This window comes from Vulpes lagopus, chromosome 8 (assembly GCF_018345385.1).
Source record: "Vulpes lagopus strain Blue_001 chromosome 8, ASM1834538v1, whole genome shotgun sequence".
Taxonomy (NCBI): domain Eukaryota; kingdom Metazoa; phylum Chordata; class Mammalia; order Carnivora; family Canidae; genus Vulpes; species Vulpes lagopus.
In genome coordinates, this window is record NC_054831.1 from 60,177,787 (window position 1) to 60,186,767 (window position 8,981).

The 8,981-nt window shown below is 35.3% G+C and overlaps 1 protein-coding gene across 1 annotated transcript; it reads right to left on the minus strand.

The window, feature by feature from the left end:
- Nucleotides 1-7,608: 7,608 nt before the first annotated feature.
- LOC121497736 (ubiquitin-conjugating enzyme E2 B-like) lies at nucleotides 7,609-8,139 on the minus strand. Its single transcript, XM_041767470.1, has one exon. It carries the CDS (start codon nucleotides 8,137-8,139, stop codon nucleotides 7,609-7,611), a length of 531 nt encoding a protein of 176 aa, XP_041623404.1.
- Between the last annotated feature and the right edge of the window lie 842 nt (nucleotides 8,140-8,981).

Genomic DNA, 8,981 nt, shown 5'->3' on the forward strand with positions numbered 1-8,981 from the left:
GGGACTTATTTTTGTCTATTTTGCCCTTTTAATTATTGAAGTCCTTTTTATATATCTAACTTCTTTTAATTAATATTAGGTTTTTAAGATTTAAAGATTTATCTATATTGTACATAGAGGTAGTTTGCTCATTTTCATTGCTGTGTATTCAAACATACGGAGATTTTTCTAGCAACAATTTAGTTATCTATTTGTAGCAGAATTATTTTTGGTTAAAGAATATCATTGGCACAAGAATTTGAAATTTGTTCAGGTTTTCTTGATTGCTCAGGACATGACTGATTTTTGTAACATTTCTGCTTGTGCTTAAAAAGAATATTCTTTAATTACTGGCTGCAATATTCCATATAGGCTGACAAAAGAATGTTTGTCAACCATGTTGTTTAAATCTTCCATTGGCTCCTATTTTCTTATTGTCTTACTAATTCCTGAGGAAAATTGCTACAATCTCTTATTATTGTTGCTGATTTATATATTTGCCTTAAAGTTTGTCTAATTGTACATTATTTCTGTCATTACATGTATACAAATTTAAAATAATTTCTTCTTTTTGAAAACATTTTGTCATTCTCATTTTATGGTTATCATCATTATTACATGATAAAACCATTGTATCATTTATCATCGAGAATCATCTTAATTTCTGAAATGCTTATTTTAAAATTAATTGTTGGGACTCCTGCTAAGCACCTGCTTTCAGCCCAGGGTGTGATCCTGGAGTCCCAGGATCAAGTCCCACATCAGGCTTCCTGCATGGAGCCTGCTTATCCCTCTTCCTGTGTCTCTGCCTCTCTGTCTCTGTGTCTCTCATGAATAAATAAATAAAAATCTTTAATAGAAAATTAACAAAATTAGTTGTTGATATTAAAATAAGAATGCCCTGCCCCTTCCACTGTTTAACTTTTACTTCTGTATCTTCTCATCTTATGCACTTTTGAACAGCACACATTTGGTTTAGATATTCTATCTTTTATTAATACTTAGCTATTTTTAACTACAGCTTAAGTAAACATTTGTATTTTGCTCTTGCCATTTATGTCACTTATTCTATATTTTCTTTCATTTTCTTTCCTTTCAGGTGATTTATACATACTTTCTTATTCCTTTGGATGTTTTAATATATATTTTCAATCTCCCTTCAGTAGGTTTTTAAAATTAAAACTCTAATTCTAAGAGGATAAGTAATTATTTCCTAAATTACAACCATACTGTACCTTAGATTCCCCACAACTTACTTGTCTTAAAACTGAAAGTTGTACCATTTGATCAGCATTTCCCAATTTCCCCCATTCCTCAACTCTGGTAATAACCATTCTACTCTTTATTTCTTTGAGTTCAAGGTTTATAGAATCTTCATATAAATGAGATCATATAGCATTTGTCTTTCTCTGTCTTAATTATTTTACTTATGTTAATGATCTTAAAGAGGACTATCCATGTTGCAATGATATTTTTTCTTTCATTTCTTGTTGAATTATATCACCTAGTTATTATCTATCTCTCTATCTATCTATCATCTATATCCATCAATGCACGCTTAAGTTGTTTCCATGTTTTGGCTATTGTGAATAATGCTACAATGAACATGGAAGAGCAAATAGCTCTTTGACAGGGTGTTTTAATTTCCCTTGGATATATAGCTAGAAGTAGAATTACTAGATCATTTGGTATTTCTATTTTTAATATTTTAAGGAAGCACTATACTGTTTTCCACAGTGACTATACCAATTTACATTCCTAACTCAGTGCACCAGAGTTCACTTTCCTGCACATACTTGCCATTATTTACTATCTCTTGATTTTTTTTTGACAATAGTTGTTACAACAGATGTGAGATGACATCTCATTGTGGGTTTGTTGCTTTTGTTGTTAAAGATTTTATTTATGTATTCATGAGAGACAGAGAGAGAGGCAAAGACATAGTCTCAGAGAAGTAGGCTCCATGCAGGGAGCCTGATGTGGGACTTAATCCCCTGACTCCTGATCACGCCCTGGGCTGAAGACAGGCTTGCTCAATCACTGAGCCACGGAGGCAACCCTCAGTGGTTTTGATTTACATTTCCTTGAGGATTAGTGATTTTGAGTACCTTTGGTATACCTGGAAGCCACTTGTATGTCTTCTTTGGAAAAATTTGTATTCAATTCCTTTCCCCAGTTTTTAAATAGGTTATTATTATTTGTTTTGTTATTGAATTGAATGAGTTCTTTTTATATTTTGGATATTAACCCCTAATCAGATATTTGTTTTGCAAATATTTTCTCCCAATGTATAGTTACCTGTTCACTTTTTTCATTGTTTCCTTGTTGTGCAGAAGCATTTTAGTTTGAGAATTAAAGTTAATTTTTAAGTATTTGGTAGAATTCATATGTGAAGCCATCTGATTCTGGGCTTTTCTGTTTTGGGAAGTTTTTGATTACTGACTCAATTTTTATGCATACTATTGATCTGCTCAGATTTTCTATTTCTTCATGATTCAGTCTTGATAGGTGGAAGCTGAGGCCAGCAGCAAGGGTCAGGGCCAACCGCAGGCCTACTGGTATCTGCAGGGGCTCTGGCCATGGGTATGCACTCCCATGGCTGCAGGGTTTCCTCTGGTACAGCTCTGCAGTGGAGGCCAGTTTTGCAGTCATGCTGGGTTCATTGTAAGTATACAACTGGAGGGGCTAGCTTTAGATAAGCCTAGTAATGAAGGCCAGTGATGGGAGTAGGGCCATGCCTCAGAGCTCATAAGCGGCTTTGGGGGCCTGGACTGTTGATGTGTGCTTCCTTGGTTATAGGATCTCACCACAGGATGCACACTGGCAGAAGAGGATGGTCATGGGAGTCAGGCCTGCCAAGGGCAGGTGCACAGTTGGAAAGACTAGACCCAGGCACTGGCCCAGTGCTATAGGTCAGCTGGGGAGATTTAAGTTGTCAGTTTGTCCTTGGACAGTTGCAGAGCCCTGGGCCGGTTACCAGTATGGGACAGAGTGCTACGGATTGTGGAAGTACTCAGCATCTGGAGTTTTTATTTTATTTTTTTTTAAATAATAAATTTATTTTTTATTGGTGTTCAATTTATCAACATACAGAATAATACCCAGTGCTCATCCCATCAAGTGCTCCCCTCAGTGCCCATCACCCAATCACCCCAACCCCCCGGCCTCCTCCCCTTCCACCACCCCTAGTTCGTTTCCCAGAGTTAGGAGTCTTTATGTTCTGTCTCCCTTTCTGATATTTCCACCCATTTCTTCTCCCTTCCCTTATATTCCCTTTCACTATTATTTACATTCCTCAAATGAATGAGAACATACAATGTTTGTCCTTCTCCAATTGGCTTACTTCACTCAGCATAATACCTTCCAGTTCCATCCACGTTGAAGCAAATGGTGGGTATTTGTCGTTTCTAATGGCTGAGTAATATTCCATTGTATACATAGACCACATCTTCTTTATCCATTCATCTTTCGATGGACACCGAGGCTCCTTCCACAGTTTGGCTATTGTGGCCATTGCTGCTAGAAACATCGGGGTGCAGGTGTCCCGGTGTTTCATTGCATCTGAATCTTTGGGGTAAATCCCCAGCAGTGCAATTGCTGGGTCGTAGGGCAGGTCTATTTTTAACTCTTTGAGGAACCTCCACACAGTTTTCCAGAGCGGCTGCACCAGTTCACATTCCCACCAACACCAACAGTGCAGGAGGGTTCCCTTTTCTCCACATCCTCTCCAACATTTGTGGTTTCCTGCCTTGTTAATTTTCCCCATTCTCACTGGTGTGAGGTGGTATCCCATTGTGGTTTGGATTTGTATTTCCCTGATGGCAAGTGATGTGGAGCATTTTCTCATGTGCTTGTTGGCCATTTCTATGTCTTCCTCTGTGAGATTTCTGTTCATGTCTTTTGCCCATTTCATGATTGGACTGTTTGTTTCTTTGGTGTTGAGTTTAATAAGTTCTTTATAGATCTTGGAAACTAGCCTTTTATCTGATATGTCATTTGCAAATATCTTCTCCCATTCTGTAGGTTGTCTTTTAGTTTTGTTGACTGTATCCTTTGCTGTGCAAAAGCTTCTTATCTTGATGAAGTCTCAATAGTTCATTTTTGCTTTTGTTTCTTGCAAGAAGTTACTGTGGCCAAGTTCAAAATGGGTGTTGCCTGTGTTCTCCTCTAGGATTTTGATGGAATCTTGTCTCACATTTAGATCTTTCATCCATTTTGAGTTTATCTTTGTGTATGGTGAAAGAGAGTGGTCCAGTTTCATTCTTCTGCATGTGGATGCCCAATTTTCCCAGCACCATTTCAAAATACCATGGACTTTCTTCAGAGAGTTAGAACAAATTATTTTAAGATTTGTGTGGAATCAGAAAAGACCCCGAATAGCCAGGGGAATTTTAAAAAAGAAAAGCATATCTGGGGGCATCAAAATGCCAGATTTCAGGTTGTACTACAAAGCTGTGGTCATCAAAACAGTGTGGTAGTGGCACAAAAACAGACACATAGATCAATGGAACAGAATAGAGAACCCAGAAGTAGACCTTGAACTTTATGGTCAACTAATATTCGACAAAGGAGGAAAAACTATCCACTGGAAGAAAGACAGTCTCTGCATCTGGAGTTTCTAAAGGTAAGTAGCTGTGGTATGAAATATCAAAGAAATCTGAAGATGATCTACAGTAGCAGTTCTGCTGGTTGTTGGTTTCTTTGATGGCAAAAATTACCAGGGTCCTCTGCAGAGCAGGTCATTGGGAACTGGTCGCTTGTGACGTTTGGCTCGTACTGATAGCCCTTGCTTTTCTTTTTTTCTTCCTCTCCCTCTCTATACATCTCAGTACTACTGGTCTCTAGATGGGGTGAAACCAAAGCAGATCCTTAGTGCAGTGTCCCAAATGGTAGGGGAAGATGTTGATCCTGGTCTCCCTTTCACAGTGAGGGGAATCCTTTCTGGATGGAGAGTTCACTCTTGGCTCTGAGCAATGTGGGCTTGTGGGATGCAGTCAAATTTAGCTTTTCTATAACTGCACTTTGTGCAGCTATTCTTAGTTTTTTTTTGTTTTGCTGTGTTGCTGAAGTTTCTTAAGTGAATTCCTGAGCTTTCCCATAGCTATTTTTGTTCCCTAATTCTTGATTTTTTGGTGTGTGTGGTTATGGAAATCAGGGTCTGCTCTTTGCCTTCTTGGTGACATTATGGTAAAGAAAAATTTTAATCAAGGCAAAACTTCTTCCTTAATAATATAAAAGAACAAACTAACCCTTGAGTTATATGTACCTTTTATTGAACAATTTCTTCAAACATATTTTTACATGCCAAAGACTATAAATAATATAGTTTTATAAAGTCAACATTGGATTACTTACATATTTACCACTTTATGTTATGTCTTCCTACATCACATGATGTAATTCAGATGAGTTACCATCTGAGATGAGATTCCGTACGCTTTAAAATGTCTTTAAAGGGATCCCTGGGTGGCGCAGCGGTTTGGCGCCTGCCTTTGGCCCAGGGCGCGATCCTGGAGACCCAGGATCGAATCCCACATCAGGCTCCCGGTGCATGGAGCCTGCTTCTCCCTCTGCCTGTGTCTCTGTCTCTGCCTGTGTCTCTGGCTCTGTCTCTCCTTCTATCTCTCAAGAATAAATAAATAAAATCTTTAAAAAAAAAAAAATAAAATAAAATGTCTTTAAATGTCTCTACCATTGGAAAACTCTTCAAGTTTTACTTTCTGTGAAAATGTCATTATTTTCTCATTATCCCTGAAAGATATTTACAGAGTATAGAATTTAAGGATGGCAGACATTTTTCCTGTGTGTGTTCTATATCCCATTGTTCATACTGCCAGCTATATACTCTCATTGTCTGTTTTTAAGATTGTTTTCTGTATACTAGATATTTTGCTACTTTACTTTAATGTGATCAGTTGTGAACTTTTAAAATTATATTTCATATTTATTCAATTTGAATTTGTAGATTGTTTTTTTTGAAGCAGTACAAACAGCATTTAATAAAATAAGAGGGGAGACTCTCATATACCTACTGTATATTAAGAGTCAGTCATTGGAGTAAATGTCTTCAGAAGCTACACTTTGTCTCAGAGCTGAATATGAAAGCATCACATTTATTATGACCAAAAAAGTAGCTGTAAGCATCTTTTTTTTTTTTTTTTTTTGGCCATTAATTCCAGTGAATGGACTCTCATTTGTATGAAAAGCTTTTTAAGACCATACAATTACCCTAAAATTTGCCAAATCATAACTTTTAAAGGGAAAAAGCACTTAGTCTTCCAGTGTCAAACTTGGCTTAATAAATAGAAGCTGTAGACAATGCCATCCTACAGTCTACCAATAGAGAAGCTGTTAACTTACTAAACTAGTAAGAACAGGACAGAAACTATTGAAGTTACTCAAATAGCAGTTTTTAACTACTAGAAAGACTACACAGGTGGTTCAACAGAATTTACTTGTATATTTTCCATTTTCTGTACTATTTGAAGGCATAGGATAGCTTTGTATAAGCTTTCTACAATACTGTATTTTAAATTTATCCAGTAAACTAAGATGCAGTACAACTTTTATACAACTTAAGAGATTAAAAAAAAATCTCCACAAGAGAAAGCAACTCAGCAGGCCCTGATATTGAAACATTTTTCCAAAATAAATAGATATGCAATTGCATTAAAAGGCAGTTTTCAAATATTTTAAGTTACCAAGATTCCTTCCAAGTATCTGCCTTACTAAACCAATGCAACCAATTCTTACTCAGTGTTAATAGTGGGGCGTGAATTTTGATAAATGTTTAATGTTTTACTTTCTTCATTATCAAAAATCTTTTAAAGTGCTATCAAGCAGCAAAGTAAATTGCATTAGCTCTCTATTCCCGTAGAGGTGCCAATTCCTCATGGTAGAGGTACAAACTGTGAAATCGCAAAAGATACAGTTTAACAGTAAGTAGTGCATGAAGAAACAGTAACAAGTGGCCTAAATACAGAGTTGGACAGAATCAAACCAGTTATGTCTATAATGACTCAAGTGAAATGGATATAGTTTCTTTCAAACATTCAAAATAAAGTTTGAAAATTATAACTTGGTGTTTAGAATAAAATTTGAGGAATTTCTTGATAAAATATAAATCTGTTCTTTTGAAATTGGAAATGAAGCTACTATCAATTGATGGAGAGCTAGAGACTTATTAACCCCCCCTAAACAGATAAAGAAATAAGTGACAAAGTCTCTTGCACTGAAGTTATGTATATTAACAGCTTTACATGTAATATTCATATATAAAAAACTTTAAGTGCTTTTCTCCAATTTAAAAATCTAAAGAATTAAAAAATAAGGCATTCAATATTTGAAAAAAGCACAGATTTACAAAATGTGTATTATTCTGTCATGAAAACTTGACACCAACATTATATACTTGGAAAAAATACAGGATATATTACCAATTTCTGTAAGCAATAACTTAGTTCACACCATGCAATAAAAAGTACATTAATCAAGATACACAAGCTTTTGAAGGACTTTTTTTTTCCTGAAGAATTCTTAAAACCTGTGGCACTTAAAATTCGTTAGCCTTTCTACTGAGAGGTAAATTATACACAGCAATGATGAAAAAAAAATTAATAGATCAGTTGTCTATCGTGAATCATTCCAGCTTTGTTCAACAACGGCCAAAACTCTTTTCTCATATTCTCGTTTGTTTTCCTGATGAAGCTGTGCTGCCTGGCTACTGGCTGGACTGTTTGGATTCGGTTCATCCAGCAGAGACTGAATTGATGTTATGATAGAAAATACATCATATGTTGGACTCCATGGATTCTGAAGGATATCTAAACATATGCTACCATCAGCATACACATTTGGATGAAACATTTTGGATAACAACCTAACAGTTGGTGGTTTATTTGGATACTCTTCAGAAAATTCTATTACTAGTTTAAAAATACCATCTCTAAAGGGTGTCCCTTCTGGTCCAAATATAACTGTATTCCACCGCATAATGTTGTTTTCAGATGGTGCTCCACTGACACCCACAGATGGGTCCTCTTGCAATTGCTTCAAATCCCACATGAGCCTCTTCTGGGCGGGAGTCGACCTGCTCCCCAGCTGCCCCGCTGTCATTCTGTAGATAAGTTGTTTCATCACTTCTGGAAAATTCTTGATCATTATTGCTTCAGATATTGCCTCTGACCACTTTTTTTGTCTAAATGAATTTTAATATATTTTATGTTAGATCTTCTCATTCTGTCCTATTTTAGCTTATTCTTTTCCTTTTTTTCTCTTTTTTTTTCTTTTTTTCTTCTTTTCTTTTCTTTTCTTTTCTTTTCTTTTCTTCTTTTCTTTCTTTTTTTTTTTTTTTGCTATTTTTCCTCCTTATCCTTGCCTGTGTATGACATTCTAAATTCTATCTTCTAACACACAAATTCTTTTTACATCTCTTTCAAGTTTGTCATAAAGTTTGCATACAAAGTTTTTAATTATTGTTACTCTGTTTTTAGTATTTAAGTAAGTTTGTGCTTTTTGTTTTATTTTCTACTTTACTTATTTTAGTTATCTACTCTTGGCAAATTTTTTCATACTTGTCTTTTATTTCTGTAAATTTAGGATCACAACTGTTTTCAGTTTGTATCTGGTAATCCCAGTATCTGAAATCTTTATGGATTGATCATTGTAGTTCTTTGTTTAATCAATACTTTCTCAGTTCCCCTTACTTTTATAATTCTTGCTTTTCATTGAGTATTTTTACTTATTTTCCTTCAAAATATTTGTAGGAAGAATTTAAGGATTAGAATGTAGTGCATTCCTTTAGAGAATACCTTTTATTTTTTAGAGAGAATACCTTTTTAAAAAAATTTCCATGCATTATATCCTCTAATTTTTACTCAATTGCCACCCATCCACTTTATAGAGTTAGATAGAATTATTCTGTTCCATCAATCAGTTTGATCATTGATGAAACATTTCCTTTTTTAAAATTGTTGAAGTATATTTGATATAAAATTATATAT

What these genes read in the sequence shown, in the direction of transcription:
- LOC121497736 (XM_041767470.1), bottom strand. Translation starts at nt 8,139, where the DNA reads ATGATCAAGAATTTTCCAGAAGTGATGAAACAACTTATCTACAGAATG.